The sequence below is a fragment of the Rhinolophus ferrumequinum genome, chromosome 8 (genome assembly GCF_004115265.2).
Source record: "Rhinolophus ferrumequinum isolate MPI-CBG mRhiFer1 chromosome 8, mRhiFer1_v1.p, whole genome shotgun sequence".
Classification (NCBI taxonomy): Eukaryota; Metazoa; Chordata; class Mammalia; order Chiroptera; family Rhinolophidae; genus Rhinolophus; species Rhinolophus ferrumequinum.
The window spans coordinates 6,583,870-6,606,771 of record NC_046291.1 but is presented as its reverse complement, the minus strand read 5'-3'; the positions used below and the strand labels follow the sequence as shown (position 1 = coordinate 6,606,771).

The 22,902-nt window shown below is 41.1% G+C and overlaps 1 protein-coding gene across 2 annotated transcripts in view; it reads left to right on the top strand.

Annotated features, from left to right (window-relative positions):
- The window catches only part of DIS3L2 (DIS3 like 3'-5' exoribonuclease 2), a 301,104-nt gene that overhangs the window by 26,976 nt on the left and 251,226 nt on the right, over window positions 1–22,902 (top strand). For both annotated transcript variants that reach the window (XM_033112550.1, XM_033112549.1), the window contains exons 2-3: window positions 16,184–16,323; window positions 16,848–17,005. In XM_033112550.1, coding sequence (XP_032968441.1) covers window positions 16,281–16,323; window positions 16,848–17,005 — 201 coding nt within the window. In that variant the 5' untranslated portion in view covers window positions 16,184–16,280. The remainder of the gene's footprint in view (window positions 1–16,183; window positions 16,324–16,847; window positions 17,006–22,902) is intronic.

Below are 22,902 nucleotides of genomic sequence, written 5' to 3'. Positions count from 1 at the left end.
TGACTCCATTATATTATCAAAAGTAGAAGTTTCTGACACACCATTCTATAGTAGAAGTTTCTGACACACCATTTCTGACACACCAATTGTTGGGTTAGGGACCCGCTCCTGGTTCCTTCAGAACTGGCCACCTGGGACAAAAGTCTCTCAGGAGGGGCTGTGGATATGACACTTGGCCTTAAAAGGAAGGAGTATGGGCATCTTTGGCATTGCTGTCATGTCAGCCAAGGAAGTAGAGAGGCTCAAGAAGAGGAGGAATGTTCAACTGTGTCGAGGGCTACAGCGAGGTCAAGTAAGACCAAGACTGAAGGTTGACAGTGGGATTTCACAACCAGCAGAACTTTGCCCAAGAAGCCTCCATGGAATGGAAGGGGAAGAAGAAGGCTGTTGGGTTTTTTAACCTCTGGGAAGATGGTCTGTAGTCCAGGCAATTCCCATTTTCTCAGAAAGCGTGACTTGTTTATCAATAGATGGCTGTTTGTATTCTCTTATTTTAGTTCTCTCTGGGTTACAACCCTGCCTTTGGTAGATTAGCTCTGTCTGTCATAGAAACTGGACTCAGTCATAGAGTGCAGGACTGACCCAGAATGTACCTATTCTCATTTATATATCCTCAAATGAGAAGACAGACTGGAGTACCAAGAGCTGAGCTGGAGTATTTAAGAGAAAGAAGATATGAGGTATTGTCTGTTCTAACATGAAGTTTCTGTTATATGGAACTTCTAAAAATTATTATGAAAAATGCCACACATACAAAAACTAGAGAGAGTAATTCATCACCTCCCATTTACCCATTTCCCAAATTGAAGGATTTTTGTACATTTGCCTCATTTCATCCTTTTTTTATTTGTCTTTCCTTTGCTGAAATATTTTAAAGAAATCCCTGACATCCTTTATTGTACTTTCACATACAGACACATATACATGCTATTCAATATGAAAATTGTTATATACAGTCATAATCCATTATCATACTCGCTACAAGATTGATAGTTCTTTGGAATCACCTCCTATACTGAGAGGATTAATGGGGCCCTGCCCCGTTTTTTTAAACTTCTTTGAACATGCTAGTCTGTTTCTCCTTTGTTTTGTGCACTCGTCATGCCTCTGCCAAGGAGGCTCTATACATGGTGGACTTCTCGTCATTTGGGTGTTGGCTCCAGCATGGTTTCCTCAATAGAGGTTTTCTTCTAATCACCAACACTAAAGTAATGTCTTCTTTCCACATCCGGTTGGTCATTATCTCATCAGTCTGTCTTCCCTGCCATGTTGTCTGTTTGCTTGTCCTCTCCGCCCCCAAGATGGTAAGTACCATGAGAGTCATGGAAGACCTTGTAGGTCTCGTCGTGTTCATTGCTCTGTGCCCAGGACCTAGCGTATAGTAATGAAGCTCATGTTTAGAAACAAGTCAGTTATTAGAGGGATTAATAAGAAAAGAGTCCACAATTTTCTTAGTATTTTATAACCATTATCTCTTTCTATGACTGATTGCTATTCCAGAACTTTTCTTTTCTCAAGAGCTTTAACCAACAGCTGTGTTTGCAAAAAGCGCTGGGTTGTTGTCCCTTTCAGGACATTTAATCTTTTAAATCCTCAAAATATTTTGTAAAATGTGAGTAAAGTCACTTCTGACCTGTTGAGAGGCAGTGTTTTTACTGACATAACTCTCATTTGAGATCACTTTATTTGACTTTGCAGCTAATAAATCTGTTTTGGCCCATATGAAACAGGATGAAATGATTTTGTAGCCCACATATTCTTGAACCGGTTATTTGAACTTCTTTTATTTAGTACATCATTTGTATTCCATGTTAGGGGATGTTTCTAATTGTTCTTTAGCATGAGAAAGAGATGCAACTCAATAAACACAGATAATTTTATAATTAAAGACTTGGATTCTTTCTGGAAACATGATTTCAGACCTACAGAAAAGATGCAAGAATAGTATCAAGAATTAATCTATACTCTTCACCAGACTCCCAGCATTATTAACCTTCTACCACTTTACTTTTATTGTCCCTCCCCACTTGTCTTTTCTTTTTTCAAATTGAGAGTAAGTTGCAGGCATTCAAAACAAAGCCATTCTTTTTTTATAACCACTGTGCAAGGATTGAAATCAGGAAAGTAACCTGATGTAATGCCATTGATGTCATCTATAAATCTTATTCAAATGGCTTCAAGTTTCCCATTTTCTCTTTCGGGTAAAGAAAATCCCAGATCACAACTTGCACAGAGTCGTCTTGTGTCTTTAATCTCCTTTAATCAGGAACAGTTTTCCTTTTCATAAAGTTAACATTTTTGAAGATTATAGGCCAGTTATTTTGTAGCAAGTCCCTCAGTTTGGGTTTAATTCATGTTTTGCAAGTGACATGTTTTTCCTAAGGTGTCAGGAGGTGTGTGATGTTGACTTACCCCATTACAGATGTTTCCTTTGATCACTGGTTAAGGTGGTCTGCCAGATTGCTCCACTGTCAAGATATGCTTTTCCTTTTTGTATTGAATAAGTATCGTTGAGGACATTCTGAGACTATTTAATATTCTGTTTCTCCTCCACACTTCTGTCCACTAGTTTTAGCATTCATTGATGAATCTGAATTATGATGGCGATGATGATTGTCAATGGTAATTTTCTAATTCCATCATTTTTTTGTACATTTTTTAGTTGAGATTCTGCTGTAAGGAAGACCTTCCCCCTTTCATTTATTTATTTGTTTTTATCATTATGCACTCATGGATTCTTACTGTATTTAATGGGTTACATATAAGCTGTGATTTAAAAAATTTAATACTTAAGTTGTCATATATTTGGCCAGTAGGAGCCTTTTCAACGGGGTCCTGTGAACTTTTGACATATCCCCATCATTTTTTGAGTGTTTCCTTACTTTCTGGAACAACAAGATATTCTAGGCCAGGGCTTGGCAAACGTTTTCTTTAAGTGGCCAGATAGTAAATATTTTTGGCTTTGTGGGCCATACAGTCTGTTGCAACTACTTAACTCCACCCTTGCAGCAGGAAAGCAGCCATAGACAATTTGTAAATGAATGAGCATGGCTGTATTCCAATAAAACTTTATTTACAAAGACTGGTAGCTGACTGCATTTGGCCTATGGGCTGTAGTTTGCCAATCCTGTTCTAGGCTCATATTGTATTTTCCTTAAGCCAGTCTTAGAATTGGCCATTTTTCTAAGGAGCCCTGGTCCTTTTAGCACTGAATGGTGTTTAGAAACTGAGATCTGGGTACTAAATATGTTTATTGCTACTGGGATATTGTTTATTCTAGGCCCTATTGGAAGACAGAGCTAGATAATATAAGAATCTATTCATACATACTTGTATACGTGTATACGTGTGTGTATGTGTATAGACACATCTATATCTCTATATCTCCATATATTATAAACCATTGAGAGAGAGTGATATCTCTAGTACCACAGGGTGTATTATAGCTTTTCCACTTTCTATATCTGCAATTTCTCTCTCCAACATTGACAAACCTGACTCCTATTATCCACAGTATATTTATTTGTTGCATCCTAGACTATGCAGAAAGTAGTTTTAGAATTGCTGACCCATAACTCTGAAAAACTAATCTATTGAGTTGAGTTTAATTGTTCATTTACACTTCTTATTTGTCTTTAACCTTAGGGTTTAAATACCGTTCTCAAAAGTTACTTGGGTTAGTTCTTCCCCCATCCCTTTAGTATATTGTGTTTTTTATTTTAAATATGTTAATAGTAAGGATCATTTGTTCTTATTTGCACTGTATTTTAGGCTATTTCCTCCATTCTTATTTCATTTTATGTTGATTTTTTTGAGTATGTGAAACATGAATGTAGTTTCAAAAGTCAGAACATACAAAAAGTCATATGCAGTGAAGTTATTCCACATCCATTTCTTTTACCCAGTTTTCACCTGCTTCCTTTTCATCCTGTTCCCACTTACCCCTTGGAGGCAACCATTCCCACTAATTCTCATTTACTGTTCTGTGTGTCTTTTGGCACAAGTGAGCATGTGTGTGTGTAGTTCTTGTTTTTCCTTCTTTTATACATGAAAGAAAGCAAACATACTATGGATAATCTGTCCTGTAATTAATTCACAAGCTCAGGAGTTGATCAAAGTAGGATACTTTTGCGTGGCGAAATGAGTGGCCTCAGCTGAATCAAGTTACTGGAGGAGTGAGTAGGAACTGCATCTGATTATAGTCAAGTTGAGACAAGAACAAGAAGCAGGCCAGTCTTGCCTAGGCATTCTGCCTCGGGTTAAAAAGACAATAATACTGTAGTGGCAGACATCTTGGTGATGTCAGTCTGTCTCTCGATACAACTCTAATCTAGACCGTTGTGCTCCAGTCTACTCGTTGCTCTCTATTCCTGATGCTCAGTTGCCAACCTGGGGTCTTTTTTTCTCTTTTGTCTTGGAAATTACCTTTGTACTTCTGTACTTTTGTATCCCATGTCATCCTCTTTCTTAATTTACTCTGTCATTTTGGTGGAGCACATCCTTTAGTAGCTTCGTAAGAATGAATACATGAAATATTTTTAGATTTGCACTTCTATGAATCTTTATTAGAAGGGGGTAGAAGTCTTTATTCTACCCCCATAGTTGATTGTTATATTGAATGGATATAGATTCCAGGTTAGAAATAAATTTCCTTAAAATTTTTTCACTACTTTATTGAGATATAATTTACATTATGAAATATTTCCAATGTGTAACATTTGTTGTTAAAGATCCAGGTTTTGCTCTGATATTAGTATTTGCTTTCAGCCTGAAGACCTTCCTTTGGCGTTTTCTTTTAGTGCAGTTCTGCTGGTGGTGGATTTTCTTGGTTCTCCTGTATCTGGATAATGTTTTTATTCTTGAAGGATATTTTTGCTGGATATAGAATTCGGGGTTGCCTTTAAAGATGTTCCACTCTCTTCTGGCTGCTATGAAAGGAGATGATAAAAAAAGATGTTGTTCTACAGCCTTCTGGGTGCCTTGAAAGAAGATGATAAGAAATCTGCTGTTGTTCAAAATGTTCCCCTCTATGTAGTTTATCATTTTCCTTTGGCTGCTTTAGACTGTATCTTTGGTTTTCAGCAGTTTAATTATAATGAGTGTAGATGTAGTTTTTAAAAATTTTTCCTCTTTGAGGTTCACTGAACTTCTTGAATTTATATACTTATATCTTTCACCAAACCTGGGATTTTTTTGGTCAATAATTTATTCTACTTTTTTTTTTTTTTTACTCATTCTATATCTTCTGGGATTCCGGTTACTCATGTTTTATCATTTGATATTATCCCTTTAAATCTATAAGGCTCTGTTCATCTTTTTGTTCAATCTTTTTTCTCTGTTCTTCAGATTGTATAATTTGTATTGATAAAGCTCACTGACTATTGTTTTATCTCTGTTTTGCTATTCTGCTCATCCACTGAATTTTTCATTTCAGATGTTACATTTTTCAGTTTTAAAATTTCCATTTTTAAAGTAAATTTTTATTTGTCTGTTGAGATTGCTTATCTTTTTAGTCATTCAAGTGTCTTTTCCTTTACCTCAGAGAGCATAGTTATAATAGTTGGTTTAAAGTCTTTGTCTGATAATTCTAACCGCTGAGTCATTTTAAGGTTGGCTTGTGTTAATCTTTTTCACTTTAGCATTGGTCAAATTTTCTGGGTTCTTTGTATGTCAAACAATTTTGAATTGTGTCTTGGATGTAGTTAATAGTATCTTGCAGAGACTGTGAATTCTGTTGAATTCAGCCGAAGAAAGTTGATGTTTTTTATTTCATGGGCAATTAGCCTGAGACCACCTTAGGCTCAGACTGTAAGTCTTGTCTCCGGTAGGTTCAAATCTGAGTTCAATTTTTTAAGTCTTTATGATGTTGCATTGAGTTTGTCCTACACATCTGTACTGTTAAGGGGTCAGCCTGAGACTAGTACAATGTTTATTAAGAATTAGAGACGTCTCTTCTTCAGCTCTCTCCTCTTCTAGATTGCCACTGGAAGCCAGCTGTGGTTGCCCAGGCTCTTTTTCCTTTCTTCTGGCTAGGCAACCTGTGGGATTTCTCTTGAAATTTTAGCTACCTGTACTGCTCCACTCCTGTGGCTATGGCCTGCTCTTGGGGCAAAGCTGCTCCCCTCATCCTGCGAACAAACAAACAAACAAACAAACACATGAAACTTGCCCCAGTGCTAGTCACGTCTCAAAATTGCTACCTGTTTTGTTTCCTCATGAGAATCTTCAGGTAGTTATTTTTGAAGTTTTTTTCTCCAGAGTTTATAGTTGTTAACCCAGTTTGTGTTGATGCCAAGCCTGGGCTCTCCTAATTATCACATTCACCAGGAATTCAGCTGGTGTAATATTGAATAAACCTTTAGTAAGAAAGATAGATTTATTTGTCAGGGTTCTCTGGAGAAAGAGAATCAATAGGATCTAGATATAGGAAGATATTTATTATAAGAATGGGCTTAGGCAGTCATGGAGGCTGAGACGTCCCATGATCCGCCGTCTGCACACTGGAGCCTTAGGAGAGCTGCTGGTGTAATTCATTCTCAGTCGGAAGGCCTAAGGACCAGGGGAGCCAATGATATAGATTCTAGTGTCTGAAGAACCAGGAGTGCTGAGAGCAGGATCCAGTCAAGTCGACACGTAAAATGAATCATTACAGTAGGTTAGACTACAGAGTTGCAGTGAGGAGCTCTGAAAGACTGTGAGAAGGCACCATAAAGTATGTATCTTCTGTGTTTTAGGTGAAACGTGGATTGAAGAAAAGAGTTGGGAGGCTGATAAGAAACTGTTGTCATCTTTAGGCTGCACTATTATAACAACCTGAATTTAGACGGTGATAATCAAGTTGGAAAGGAAGGAATCTATCTATTTAGGACACAGTTGGAGGGTAGAAGAGACAGAATTTGGTAATAGAGGATTATTAATGGGGAGGAAGAGGTGAGAAGACTACTGTGTTCTGCCTCGGGATGATAATGATGTCATTAATCTGGACGCAGTATGTAGGCGGAAAATCTAGTTTGAGGAGAATAATAACTTCAATTAGAAACATGTTGCATTCGAGGTGCTTGCCAATATCATCCGGCAGAAAGTTGGAAAGTTGAAGAGGTTTAGAAAGCAAGGCCGGAGATGTAGATTTAAATCTTTAACAGATAAGTGTGATGAGGCTTAAGAATAGAACCTTGCAAATGGTAGAAGCTTAAGAGGTAAGTAAAAGAAGAGTCAAGGAAATTTGAGAATTGCCGAGAGAGAGAGAGAGAGAGAGAGAGAGAGAGAGAGAGAGAGAGAGAGAGAGAGAGAGATTGATATCGGAGAACCAGGACGCTGTGTGTCCTGGAGGTAAAGGGACAAGAGTTTGTGGTCCAAGGGGCTGGTCAGTGGCATCCTGTTCTAAGGGGGGCCAAGTAAAACGTACCGTGTTTCCCCGAAAATAAGACCTAGCTGGACAATCAGCTCTAATGCGTCTTTTGGAGCAAACATTAATATAAGACCTGGTGTTGTATCATATCATATCATATATCATATGATATCATATCAATCATATCATATTATATAAGACCCAGTATTATATTATAGTAAAATAAGACAAGGTCTTATATTAATTTTTGCTCCAAAAGATGCATTAGAGCTGATTGTCTGGCTAGGTCTTATTTTCGGGGAAACATGGTAACTGAGTGTATGCCATGGTTTTAGTAATGAGGATTTTCAGCTCTAGGAATACTGAAAGCCGTATTTCATTGTAGGGATGAGGGCAAGTCATATCCAAGAGAGGTTAAAGAGTGTGTCATGGGGGAAATAGAGGTAATAAGTCTAGACCATGTTTTCAAACTTTGGCAGGGATGGAAATGAGAGAAATGGAATAAAAATGGAATGGTAGCTGGTAGCTTGTGTGTGCAGAAGGAGAGCAGGGTCACACCCTTAGTTTGGTTGTTTGCTGCTGGGGAGGCAACTATGTTGTAAACATGGAGAGACATTTCTTCCTGTCATACAGGAAGGGAGGAGAGGATAGGTAGAAATTCTGGAGTTTTGTCCGAGAGAAGAGTGAGCCCATGTAGGAGGGAGTTGGGAGCTGAAGGCACTGACTGAGAATGAGAAGGATAAGGGTGAGGTGACACTTCCCCTACCAGTGAGGGCATAGAAAATAGTTGGAAACCAGTCTTCCTTCCATGAACAACTAGAAAAGCTGGCTTACCTCTACCTCCAAAAAACCTGTTGAAGGTATTTGAAAGGCAATAGTGAGTGATTATATAGGAAGGAATAAAGGCTTAGGGATATAAGGGTAATATTTGGGATTGTGTATCTCCTACAGAAGTTTACGAATTTTTGGAGGGAGCAAATGAAAGACTAAGAAGCTGAAAAACCGAGCAATGAATTCGATATTCTCTTAGGGCCAGAGAGACAGAGATTGGAATTTGGGCCCCGCTTATGTGGGGGGTGTGTGGCCCCGGTGAACCGCTCTTATTTGGGATTGGGGTCCTGAAGGGCTGTCACCTACAAGTAAGGGTCAACTGGATGTAGATAGGACCTCGTAGGAACTGGAGCGCCGCTTCAAATACGTTTAAACCCTGAAAAGAGATGGAGGTAATTTATTGTATTTGTTTCAGGTGCTTGGCAGAAGCCAAGGTAAATCCTGTTTGGAAGATGATAATATTATACTAGGCTTCAAATTATTACCATAAAACAGTTTACAAATATAATATTCAGCCTGTAATTGAGAAAATTAGGCACAATGTAAACAAAATCAAGTAGAAGCAACAGAAGATAATGTTACATCCATAGGGGCCTCTGATATTGGAGTTTGTAGGAGCCAGTTTTTACCTTGTTCAAAGAGATAAAAGAGAAGATTCACATTTTCAGTAGAGAACTGGAAACTTTCCAAAGAATGAAATGGAAAATCTAGACTTGAAAACATAATAACTGCAATTAGAAACTTAATGGATGGATTAAACAGAAGATTATGTAGAGAATTAGTGAAGTGGAAGAATTACTGAAGAGACTGAGGGAGACATAGAGACACTGAGAAAGTCGAATGTGTATAATTGGAGTCCCAGACCAAGGGTCTCAGAGAGAATGGGGCAGAAGTGACACTTTCCATAGCTGATGAAAGTTATCAAGCAATAGATTCAAGAAACCTCACTAACACCAAGCAGAGCAGGGTAAAAAGAAATCTGTACCCTGGTATATTGTAGTAAACCTGTAGAATACCAAAGACAAAGAGAATAATCCCCAAAGCTTCCAGATGTGGGGACAGAAAGTAGTAGTATGCTTTCAAAGAATAAGCAATTAGACCAAAAATCAAATAGACAGACTTCTCAACAGAAACAGTGGAGGCCCAAAGGCAGTGGAATGGTATCTTTAAATTACTGAGAGAAAATAACTGCCACTCTGGAATTCTAAACGCTGTGAGAATATCCTACAGGAATAAAGATGAAATACATACATTCCAGACTTGACAGATTTTCAGTTGTAGTGCCACTCTTTAAAATGGTGAAAAGACACATGTGGCAGGTGGCTTCCACGTGGGACAACACAGATACTGAAAATTTCCATCATTTCAGAAAGGACAGCACTGCTATAGAGGTATTAAGAAAATCAGGAGGGTATTTTGAACAATACTCTGCCCCCCTTCCCCCCTACCCCAGCAAAAGGAAAGGTAGATGAAGTTAACAAATTCCTAGAAAAATGCAAATTAACAAAACTGACCCAAGAAGAAATTTAAAAATCCAATCTATGTTTAAAAAGTTGTTTTTTCCCCTTTGTGATGTCTTTGTCTGTCTTTGGTATCGGGGAATACTATCCCCGAATACTATCGGGGAATATTTCCTTTATTTTCTGGAAAAATTTGTAAAGGATTGGTATTTTTTCTTTCAATGTTTGGTAGAATTCATTAGTGAAGCTACCTGGGCTTTTCTTTATTGAAAGATTTTAAATTACTAATTTAATTTCTTTACTTGTTATATGTCTATTTAAAATTTTCTGTTCTTCTTAAGTCATCTTCAGTAATTTGTCTTTCTAGGAATTTGTTTATTTCATCTAAGTTTTCTAGTGGCATAGTCGTTCACTGCATTCCCTTATATTCCTTTTCATTTCTGTTAGTTGGTAGAGATGTCCTCCCTTTTGGTCATGTTCTGTGGTCACCCTGTGGAATGGACTGCATCCCAATTAGTAGGATGTTTATGCTAATTGTACTTCATGTACTAAGAGAATTTGAGAGGGAATTTGTTACCCAAGAGACGCCTGGGGAGAGTAGGGTGGGTACAAGCATGTCTGGTCTGGCTTGAGCCAGGCAGAAGGAATGGGTTTGACCCTTATAATGGATTAGGGACTGGAGAGAGGTTCCTGTGTGCAGACTGCGGATTTTCAAAATTTGGATTCCCTCTAGGGCCCAAAGTGGGGACACTGGACTTTTCTTCTTACCAATCCGTCCGGATCCGTCGAAGGGGAAGGAGATGAAGCTTAAAATAAGTCAGTGGTCAAACATCTAAAATTGGAGCCAGAGTCATTATAAGTTCTGAATTTGGATTTACTTTTTTTTTCTCAATTTTATTTTTTCTCTTTTCTTCATGTAGTCTTGATTGATCCTCGCCCCCACCAGTTTTACTGATTTTTTTTCTTCTGCCAGGTCAAATCTGCTGTTGAGTCTCTTGTGTGAATTTTTCATTTCAGTTATTCTACTTTTTAACTTGAATTTCCATTTGGTTCTTTTTTATAATTTCTGTCTCCTCTATTTGATGAGCTATTGTTTTCATACTTTCCTTTACTTTAAAGATGGTTTCTTTTAGTTCTTCGAACATATTTATAAAAGCTGCTTTGGAGTCTTTGTTGCCTAAGTCCAAAATCTAGGCTCCCCCAGACAATTTTTATTGAAATTGGCCACCCCAATGTATGGATCACACTTCTCAGGTTTTTTGCATGTAATTTTTTTGTTGAAACCTAGGTAATTTTAGTAATATATTTTGCATTATGTATCATTTCCCCCCAATTGGAGGTGGTTGCTCTTTTTCTTAGTTTAGTGACCTGCCTATACTAATTCAATGGAGTCTGTTTCTCTTGCCGTGTGTGTGTGTGTGTGTGTGTGTGTGTGTGTGTGTTCGTACGCGCGCCTGCCTGCCTGCTGATGTCTTTGCTCAATTCTTCCTTTCTCATTTTCATTTTTAAGCTCCATTTTCTGGTAGTTGCCCTTGGGTCAGTATATGTTAGTGATCAGCCTGTGATTGGTCAGAGGTGTGTTTAAACTCCTGAGACAATGAGGACCCTTCCCTTTGTCAGTGGTTCTTCTGAGGGTTGCGAATGCCTTCAGGCGGCTTACAAGTCTGCCCTGGCTTTTGCTTCCTGTATTTGCAAGGCTCCCACTCATCCAGGGGTGAGTGAGTAGGTCTCTAGCGCCCTCTCATTTCTCTCCTGCCTGTTGATAGTCCTGTGCATACACACAGCAGGAAAAAGTCAATTCTGATCAAGGCCCACTTGGGTTGTGTCCTTCCCTGATTCTCCCTGTCAAATTTCTGGTTGGTCGGCTGATCTCCTTTTTTTTGGTGAATTTTTATAAGTGTTTATTTGAACCAAACTGATGACAGTTGCTGGGAAGCAGGGCCTCCAATGTTTTTCTGGTCTGCTGATCTCTTGTGCTTGCCCTAACTAGCATGAAAAACTCAGGCTAGCTGTGACACTGGCCTTCCCAGATTTTTCCCCCTGAATCACTATTGTTTTTTAAAATGCCCCTGGGCACGGAATTCTCCTTGCTCTGCTGCAGAGAAATCTGCCTGCTTCTGGCAGGGGAGCTGCCAGTCTTCAGTTTGCCCTGCCCCATTATTAGGACCCCCACACCCAGGAGTGGGAGTGGGTGTGGGGTGGTAGGAGCCCCAGCCTAAACCGCCACATGTTCCCACTTATCTGACTGAGATTTAGTAGGTTTTCTTGAGTAAACACTTCTCAGTGTGTTGTATGTCTTTGGACAATATTCAGATCCTTAAATGGTTGGTTTTGATAATTTTGTCCACTTTTGTCATTGGGGATAATATTTGTCAAACTCCTCATTCAGCCATTCTGGGCGTCCTTCTCCCTGTCCTTTCTCTCTCAGTCTTTTTGTCTCATTTTTAAACATTTAAATTTAATTCAAACTGAATTTTATTTCAGAATATGTTATGAAGTAGGGATCTATCGGCTATTTTTAAAAATGGTGGTAAGTAGTGTCTTAACATTGCTTGTTGACTATTTTGTGTGTTTCCCATTGATTGATAGTGTAAATTGTTTATTTCTTTATTTTTGGTGAGATTTATTTTAATCCTATTCTCTTTGCTTTTCTGCCTCCTATCGATTATGACCACTTTCACTTGTTTTTACCATCTCTTACTTTCCACTGGCTGCATCTTAGCTTCTGAATAGGCTCAACCGTTACACTCTTTAAACCTCTCTTTTGAATTCATCTCCTTGAGTTTCCTGCATGACCCAGGTGCAGAAATTTCACCTGCCCTTGCTACTCATCAGGGCCAAGACGAGGGTAAGGCGGATGAGACGCTGAGGGGACCAGCACGTCAGGAGGCGCTCACTGTCAGAGGCCTGCACAGGGGGCTTGGTACTCGGAGGGCTTTGCTTTTATACGTTTGGCATTCCAGGTGCCTTGCTTACCTCACCCTCGTCCTGGCCCTGCTGCTCATATTTCTCAATAGGACACATTTGTTGTAACCTGGTATCTGTCCCAGTTAGGCTTCATTTATTTAAATTTTGTGATCAGCTGCTCTGCATTCTGCATCGTGCTAGGTTTAGGGAATATGAGTATAAAGCATCTCAAGACACCACTTCTTTCACCCAGATCCTTTCTTTCTTCAGATTTACTCTTTCTCAAGTCTAGTGCCTTGCCCCCTTTCCTTCTCATTCCTGCTTTTCGTACCATGTGACACTTACTGCCTGTTCATCCTAACCCCAGCCCAACTCTTTAGAATGTACAGCTATTTCCATGGTAAACACTCTCTCCGGTAGCCAGTGGGCAGTATACCAGTGGCCCTCATTCTGGAAGCTGGTGATGATTAGAACTGGACTTGCGCTTTCAATGTGTCAGGGTAGGAGTGCCCAGGATTTCTCCCGGGTTAATGGGCCTTCACAACTATGTCACTAAGAGGGGAAGGTTGCTTGTTTGTTCATCCTCTGCTTAGCATCTTATATACTTGGAATCTTTCCATCTTCTTCCAGTACTTTGATACCCAAAGGCAAGCTTTGACTTCCTGCCCAGCTGTCCGGCTTTTTCTTGCCAAATTTGTTTCTTGGGTCCTGTGTTTTTTTCCCCATTCTTTGCTGACTTGTTTTTAGTGTGGTTTCCCTGAATGACCTTGCTTTGCTTGGTATTCTCACTGCTCGTTCATGAGAATTCATTCAGTCATTTAAGGAGTGATTCGTGAGTACCCATTCTATCCTAGGTACTATGGGAGCCAGTGGGGTTCTACCGATGAACCCAACCAAACATTCCTTGTTTTCCTGAGCTAGAGAGACAAGTTAGGTATAAATCACACCAACTGAAACACAACTCTGATATTTGCCGTGAAGGAAAGTTACGGAGGCAGCTGACTTAGGGGCATTTGAGTCGAGATCTCTGTACCTCCATCTCACTTAGCTGGCAGTAACTCCTCTGAATTTTGAACTCTTGCCTGCATCAGGATTTGATATGAAGTATCCCTTTCCCAATTCTGGCTCTTGTTGTGGATTGTCTTTCTCCTGCTTGCAGCTTGCCCCCAAACCTGCGCCCTACCCAAGGCTGCCATTACCTGTATTCTTACTCAGTAGTGGGTGCAAATCCTGATCATAAACCTGTCTGCCTTTGAAAGTTATTTTCTCCCTTGTTTTTTAACATCTGACTCTGTTGGTTCTTTCCCTACATCTTTATTAGCTTCTTTGTTATATTTTTTACTTCTTTGCATTTCCTAAAAGTTGCCCTAACCCAGGTTTTGTCCCAAGCCCTTTGCTGTATCAGCTTACCCTTTCTTGGCAAGTTCATCCATTCTAGAAAACTTTGGGTTACCATCTTTATGCAAATGGCATAAACTTTGGGTTACCATCTTTATGTTAATTTATCTTTGTAAGTTATGCTCCAGTTTCCAAGTATTTGGTGTAGAGGTGTAGGTAAGGGTATGTATGTCCTCGTGCAGAGGTTATTCCCCAAGAAGAAGTCAGCATTTTCTCTGAGTGATGTCATCATCGCCCAGTCTCCTTGCTTGAAATCTCACTGTTGCCACCTCCTTGCTGTCCTCCAGATGTGCCTGGTTGCCAAGTGCTGCCGGTTTTCCTGTGTAACATCCTGCTAAGGGTCTCTGTTTCACTCTAATTCAGGCCTGCCTTTCCCCCAGGCTCTTCGAGGTCTTCTCTAAGGTGCAGCCGCTGCTCGTCCTTCTCACCTGCAGATGACAGAGTTCTGCGCCAGGTTCATTTTTCCTGAAACACAACTCTGATCTGTTCTTCTCTCCTCATTCATGCTTCAGAAATTCCCTATTGCCTTTGAAAACCAGCCGGTTTTCTAGATCTTCCAACTTGTTTTAATCTCCTTGCCACTGCCTCCCTTCATATAGGTTGGACTCTATCCAAATGGAATTAATGTTGCAAGAACCTGCCTGTGTTTTTCTGTTTGTATCTCTCTTTTTTTTTTTTTTTGGTTTCCTTTTTGCCAGCAGTATTCTTTTCTCACATTCTCAGTTCTTCCTTAAAAATTTTTCCTGAAGCTGTCTTAGATTTCCTGACCTGGAGATAGATACCCTTTCTCTCCCATCATATATACATTTACCCACACTTAAAAAAAAAAATTAGTGGTATCCCTTCTCAACTTGTATTGTTAGTTCAACATGATTTTTATAAATCTAATTAACTTTCACATGTCTCATTTCACCTAGTACAGTGCCTTGCAGAAGCATTTGTTGAATTAATGAGTGGATGAATGCATTTTTGCATTAGACCATCAGACAGTCTGGACTCCTCTTTGGGCCTTTCCTAATTAATACCTTGTTGTTTATCTAAGAACATCTGTTTCCGTCCGGTCTCGTAACTTTTTGACTATCTCTGAAGCTCTTCATGTATCACTAAGTGGCTTATTACCCTTTGTCTCTGTTGCTTCTTTTGTCCTGAGTTAGTATTAATTTCAATTTAAAGAAAAATGACATCATTTTGGTAAAGGACGTGTGTGGGAAATTTAGAGGAAATGGAAGCAATGTTCAGAGTGACATCTTGATCCATTTTATGGGAAAGCATAAAGGCTGCCCACTAGGATTTTGGAAATTTGCACGTATCGGCTTGACTCCTGGGCTGGAGGCCAGCAGAGAGTAGAAAGTACAAGCTGTGATGAAAGCTCAGCATCCAGGTGGAAGGCTAGGGCCGGCTGCCGGGCGCCCGCTTCCAGTCCGCTGACCCAGGCAGCTGCCTGGTATTCCTTCCTTAGAAGCAGCTGCCTGAGCTTCTGGTCAGATGCCTGGCAGGTAACAGTAGGCAAATAGATGTCTAGCTACAGCATTTCCATTTTTTGAAAGCCAGTGACCCATCTGGGTTCCGTGCATAGTTTTGGACAGTGGGTTGTGGCAGTGAATTAGGTTTTGTTGATGAATTCTAAGGAGTTCATTTCTTGTTTTTGTAGAGGAACGTCATGTTGCCCAAGGTTAAATTTAGTAAATACCACATTCTTGAGCCCTAATTCGGTACTTATTTTCTGATAGCCTTCAGACTCTAGGTCTTTGTACTGTTTTTTTCACAACCATATTCTCTCCTGCTCTTGTGTATTTCAAAAGCTGAAAAGAACTGCAGAACTCCGTAAATCCCACCTCATTGCCCCGTTCGTGGAAGTTTGTAGTGGAAGGGGCCCACATAAGCAGGCTAGTGATACCTGTGACGGGTGTCTTTATTAGTTCCTTTGTTATATTTCCTACTTCTTTGCATTTCCTAAAAGTTGCCCGAACCCAGATTTTGTTCTAGGCCCTCTTCTGTATCAGCTTTCCCTTTCTTGGCAATCTCATCCACTCTGGAAAACTAGCATGGTGAAGGTGAAGGCCTTGAAAAGAAACTCAGGGCAGATGGTGTGCTTGACTGACTGCCCAGGAGACAGTGACGGCAGGCCCCGGGAAGGGGAGCACCTTGCCTCTGCTGCCCACCTACTCACTCAGCTTCCGAGAGCGCAGGGGCCTCCGGTGCAATTGCTCTTTAGTCACCCGTCTCTCTTTGCTTTCAGCTCGTGACAACTGAGCTGCTCAAGGCGGAAAGAACTCTGAGCTGAGCGGTGGAGGCCACCCTGGATCTGGAGAGCAGAGGCGACCTTGGAAGCAGTAATGAGCCGTCCTGACTACAGGCTGAACCTGGGGCCCCCCAGAGGTAGTAAAAGGAAAATGGAGTCTGTCCAGCATCCGGAGACCTGAAATCCAAATGGAATGGAGGCACAGGGCGGGTCTTAGGACTCGGGGGGTGGTAATTCCTTTGGTGACCTGTGAAGTATTCTCCCGTGTTACTCATTCTAGAATTAAGTGTGGTTTCTTGTTAATTGATTGTTATATTGATCACAGCTATTGGATTTCTTCTAGAAAAGTGGCAATCTTTTAGTAATTCCTAGTTTTAAAAAGTTTGTCTATAAACAGCAGAGCGCACTGAGCCCATTATTCAGATTATGTTCTGTGCATATTGTAATGCTGATTTAAAACTCAAGTCTCATCTGTGGACATTTTATTCATGTTTCCTTACCCATTCTTTCCTTTTTTTTGTGGCTATTTGAAGTCAGTATTGGCGAGTTTAATTCTCTTATTAGTCTTTCTAAATTAAAAAAAAAAAGGTGAAATATCTCCAGTTTTAAAAATACAGATGTTTGATGGAGGAAAGAGTTGATTGCTGCCTCATGTTTCTAGGTGTGTCCTCTGTGGTTGGCCCACATGGTGTTGGTGCTTCGCCAGGTGACAAAAAGTCAAAGAACAAGTCCATACGAGGGAAGAAAAAGAGCGTATTTGAAACTTACATGTCCAAGGAGGATGTTGCAGAAGGCTTGAAGAGAGGAACCCTTATCCAGGTGCTTACCTTACACTAGAAGGCTGTTCCTTGAATATGTGGAATCAGAAGTAATCTGTTTACTCATTAACCTCTTTTTCTGTGCTGTGTGCTTTGAGAGAATCGATGACAAAACAGGCATAGGGCTTCCCACTGCTCAGACCTGCACTACAGTTAATTAGCAGTAATAAGCACAACAAGACAGAGGCAGATACAGTGCTCTGAGATGTGAGAGGAGGGGGCCGTTACTTCCTGTTAGGGTTGTTAGGAATGGTTTATTGGTTGGGATATATTGGACCCAGGATTGGTGCCATTTGAATAAGGGAAGAGAAAGAGCTTTATAAACGGAGGCACCAGTGTGAACTACTAACCCAGAAGTGGGGAACAGGCTTTCGCTATAAGAAACATTGATGGTTCAGTCTGCCCTGAGCACGTGGAAGCTGAATGACGGAGAATAAGGTTGAAAAGGAAACAGTAAACTGCAGCTGACAGTATTTGTTGAGTGCTTTATAGTTTGCAAAATACTTTCACAAGCTAGTGCAGCAAATGGCCCAGCAAATGTTTATCGAGCATCTACTGTGAGCCTGGAACAGTTTATAGTTAGCAGCTCGTGCATGGGTGCTCTCGAGATGAAGGGGGATGAGACTGCTTTTCTGTGCTTTGAGCTTGCAGCCCAGTGGGGGCAGGCAGTGATGGGGACAGATGGTAAGTGCTCAGATAAAGGTGTGACCAGGGTGTGTGGGAGAATGGTTGGGGCAAACTCAGGGAGATGACAGCTGCAGTGGACATTGAAGGATGCCTAGATTGGACCTATTCAATGAGTGGTAAGTGTGTGGGAAGAAGGTATGGAGCGGTAGTGGCACTAATGAAAACATGAACTTGGGAAACAGTATGGAGTAAGGCAGCTTAGGTCTCCTTAGGCATAAAATGTGAGGCAGGTAGTAGGCGATGAAATGGAGAGGGAGGCAGGGCCACATATTCTGTGAATTAAGTCCATTTCATAATTCTTGGGTTAGTATAGAAGTATTCCATGTGTACCTGGCTCACTCAAAAATGTTGACTGTGTTCCGTTTTCTCTCATTCTGAGACCCCAGCTTCTGTATTTGTGTTTTTGGCTGAAGATCCAGCCAATTAATAGGTACTGTCATATTCTCTTCCTTTTTTTCAGCTTTTTGTATTTACCTGTGCTCAAGTGTACATGTGATTAATATAGAGTCTTGAATGGAAAACTGTTTTTAACAAATGTGTTGATCTTTCTGACTTTGGAGGTACTATTGGCTTTTTCGTAAAGCTTCCCTTGGATTTCTTTGACAAGGCTTCTCGGGAGAGTTGGACATTTGTCCATTGATTAAGCCATTCATTTGCAGTTTATCATTCAGCCCGTACAGTGAACTCCATTTCATCTCCAGTTTCTTGGCTCTCATCTTGGCTCACATATGCGACCCGTTGTGCCTTTCCATTCTTATCTCCCGTGCTCTCCTCCAGGTATGCTGTGCTCCATTCACCCTCATCTTCAGAGTTTCCTGTGAAAACTCTGCTCTTTGATTCCTCAGTAACTCTGTGCTGCTGTATGCAGGCTGTTCCTGGTGCTTGGGATGCTTTCTCCCACGGTCTTGATGTAATCATGTGGGTATTCTAAACCTATTACCAATTCCTGACATTTATGCTTCCTCAGATAGACTGTTTGCTTCCTTGTGGGCAGGGTCGTGTCTTATAGCCAGATTAGCTCAGTGACTGGCATTTGACTGGCTTAATAAGTTTATATTGAATAAATATTTATTTACTGACTGAATAAAGTATCAGGAAGAGTGAGGGGAACCTCAGTTATTCTAAACTGAAAGAAAAATTACTTGCAGTTTTGGTTATAGAATTTACAGAGATAGGGTGAGGGAAATATTCTGCAGTGGTATTGTTTTTGTTCCCTCCTATTAATTTTTGCTTTTGAAGCAACTCTCTGCTGATATTAAAATAAAACAAGACAAAAAGCTGATCAATAGGACAACTCTTATTCCCAGTTTTTAAGTGATTCCTCCTGGCCTGTGACATCATGAGACTCTGCAGCCAGAGCCTCCCCCCGCCACAGATGAGAACAGTTGTTCTTTGCAGATGGGGAAAGGAATAGGTTCCAGATATGAGGTCACTGTGTGAAATATACAACACTGTAAATAAGATTTTCTTAGACAGAGAAACAGAGTCCATCTGCTTTCTGATAGAAACTTTATGTGTGCAGGCCTTGATGGCTAAGGTAAAAAGCTAAGCAATAAAAGATATTTGAAAGCTGTTGGAGAAAATTAAACTTATTATATATAAGCATTTGTTAACTTTTGTAGTCAAACTTAAGTAGATTGTGATATCCTTTTTCTTCTCGCCATCCAGAGAAGAAACTTTCCTTGAGAGGTGTTAAGAAGATATTTTAAAATAGGAATAGAATAATATTTGTATTTGTTTTCAATACTTTGACCAGTAATTTGACATGTCAGTGGTGTTTTGCTCTCTGTGGGGAAGAGGAGTCCATCGTAACCAAAGAAATCTCTTCTAGGGTTTGGACTGCTCTCCAGTTACCCATGATCATGTGCATGTAGTTTGACATTTTTTTTTTTTTAATAAACAAGTTCTCACATCAAAGAGCATCCGTCCTTTCTCTCTCTCTAGATACAAGGTTGGGAGGTTGTTACAGGAGATGTTGGGAGAAACGAGACAATGGGATAGGCAGTCTTGGAAAGGGCTCAGATTTGGGGTGATGACCAAAGTGACATGGTTAGAAGATGATAGAATTGGTTGGTATCACAATCCCAGATGATGCTTTGTTTAAAGGTGGTTCCGGCTGAGCCCCCAGAGCTGCCTGAGGCATGATGTCAGAGCTCCCCCTAGAATACAATACCGGTGTAGTTATTATGGCACCTCAAAAGAAATCCTAGTTCAGGAAGACAGGACAGGTGACCTAGTTTCTAGGACCTTCACCATTTGTTAAGAGTGAAATCAGCTGGGGAACATTTGGGTGTGAATTTCAGAGAAGAATAAAGGCGCCATCACAGTGGCTGCCCAGTCATTTAGAAGGACCAGATGAACTTCATAAGGTTAATACCGGGGCTGGTGGGAGAAACTCAGCTCTGCAGACATTATCAGTTAATTAGCTCCACACTGTTTCTTGACGACCTATTAAATGCCAAGCATATAACAGAGAGGCGCTTCATTCGGGGAGAGAGGCCAAAACAACCAAAGAGAAAAAGAGGAAATCACAGCTTCCGAGGAGTGCCGGAGTCCCCTGTGAGGAGCTGATCTCTGAGTTGAGACCTGGAGGGTGAGAATGAACCAGCCCTTTGAAGAATTAGGAAAAGAACATTATGGGCAGGGAGATGAGCTAGTGGAAGAATGGCAAGCAGAAAAAGGCTTGGTGTTTTTGAGGACCAAGAGGGAAGCCTGTTGGACATAGTGAGCGAAGGGAATTACGATACGGGAGTAAGTCGGCGAGTTAGGCGGCTGCCAAATCATGTCGAGTCTCGGGGCTGATTTGGAGAGTTGGATTTTATTTAAAGAATGGTGGGGAGTCGCTGAAGGGTATTGAACAGGGGGGAGGACATGATCTATTTTGTGCTTTAAAAACATCTCTGGCGGTTGTACGACAAATAGACTAGCGTGGAAGCTGGGAGACCATGTAGGAGGCCGTCAGAATAAACAGGCAAGAAAATATGGAGGTGTGAACAAGGGGGTGGAAGCAGGACTGCTGTGACACGCTGCTGGATTACAGGTGGAAGGTGAGGCAAGGGGAGGAATGAAGGAGGACGCCTAAGTGTTTGCATGGAGCAGCTGGCTGGACGGTGTTCCGTTCACCCCGATCGGGAAGACTGAGGGAAGGGAGCAGGCGGCGTCAGTGCGGGAAGAGGCCCCGGTGTGTCTGTGGCAGGCGGACGGGCAGTCGACAGCAGATCCGGTCAAGGCCTCTGGAGCCAGCTGCTTGGGCATGAAAGTGGTGTGAAAGTGGGCACCACTCAGGCCGCAGTTTTCTCATTTGTGAGAAAGGATAACAGTACCGGCTTCATAGAGTTGTTCGGAGGGTTAAATTAGTGGAATAGATAGAAAGCTCTTAAAACAGTGTGACACTTAGTAAACTGGCACAAGTGTTATTTGCTGTAAGAGATGCTCAGTCACCTCAGGTGGTTGCTGCCATGTGGCGTGAACTGATGTTGCAAGAAAATCTGGAAATACATATTTATGTGTGAAATTCCTGAGTTTTCAGCATTTCCAAACATCCTGTAAGCCAAGTCAAACATGTTTGTGATTGCCAAGTTAGGCTAGTTCGTGGCATTTTTCTACAGTAACACTCAGCTCCTTGGGTGTAGGCATGGAGAAGGCATACAGTTGGGGTCACCTGAGAGTGAGGTTTTGCTAGTTGCACATTAGAGCAAGAGTTGATCCAAGGCTCAGGGTTTGCAAGTGCAGGAGGTAATGACAGGCCATGGTAGCTAGGTAGCCAAGGAAGGGAATAAACGTAGTAGGAGGACGACGACTGGTGAAAATGTGGGCAGGTGCATGGGTTGGAGGTCTTAGTGAAAACAGAGAATTGTCGGAGTGGGGTTTCTACCTTAAGTGAGCTGGAAGGCCAGCAGCTTGTGATCAGAAAGTGTGATATTTAATTGATTGTGTTTGGAGGTGGTGTAATTAGCAATGGTGACAAGATAGATACAGGCTTATGAACATGGGAGAGAGAGGCTAGAGTTAGGTGGAGGAAAACGGGGCTAGAATGACTGGCGAGGGCTGCCTGGTCACCCACGTAGATGTGAAGCCCCATTAAGTGTTTATAGGAAGGGGTTGGAGAGGAAGACAGTGAGCTATGAGTCAAAGTATCAGCGTGTGAGGGATACAATCAGAAGGTGACAGCACCCAGGAGGTATAGCAGGAGCTAATGGTGTGAACGTCAAAGGATCTAGAGGTCTGACAGAGGATGGAGGCAAAACAATGTGAAAGGCTACAATGGGGACGAACATTCTTCCTCTGGCCCCTGAGATACATGGACCAGGAGAGAGCAAAATAGGTTCCCTTTGAGAGCATTTCAAGGGAAGCGATCATAGCAGGGACAGCCAGCTTTTGGTTAAGAGAAGAGGCGCAGAAGCAGACAGACAAGATGGAGCACTCAGGAGACTTCCTGATCAAGTTCCAGGCCCAGGAAAGAATTGAGGAGAAGATGAGAGATGAGGGATTGGACGCGTTAGTTCATGGTCGTAAAGCGATGGCAGTGGAAGTCCTGGGCTTCTTTAGGTGAGGACGACAGAACATCTGCTGGAAGCCTTTTCGTTCAAAGACCGTTTCGTGACATATTTTGCTGACAGCTTCTTCCATCAGGCTGTGGGAATGACTCTGGTCCGCTAAGGAACTCTGTTAGAGTATCTTCTTCCTAAGAAGAAGTGAACTACACTCCCAAAGGGGTCTTGTTCCTGAGGTGTAGAGTATGCTCCAGTCATATTGCAAATGTTTTTCTTGAACAAAGCTTCTGTCCTTCCCTGTTTGCTTTTATACATCAGGAAGTTTGGGATAGATAATTAAGAATAGAGTCTTCAAGGTCCTTTTAATTAATATCTCTTCTTTTAAATAGAGCTTAGATAAAGCCCTGATCAACCTGCTTCTTTCTCCTGAGCCCTTCCTTGGCCTAAGTGCCCTGGAATGAGGAGCATTCTTGTCTCTCTGCTTCTTCATGGACTAACCATTCGCTGAACTTAGAAGGAATAATAGAAGACTAGCAACTGAAAAATATAAAAACTTAAAAAACACACACACAAAAAAACTTAGGTCAGAAAGAAACGCCTGGAATCAGAAAATGAATTTTTAAAAATACTTAACTTCAGTGAATTTACTTTGATTGATTTGGAGAGTCTGCCCCGATTAGATTGTGTGCTCTATTAGGGAGAGGCTGTTACTGCTCGC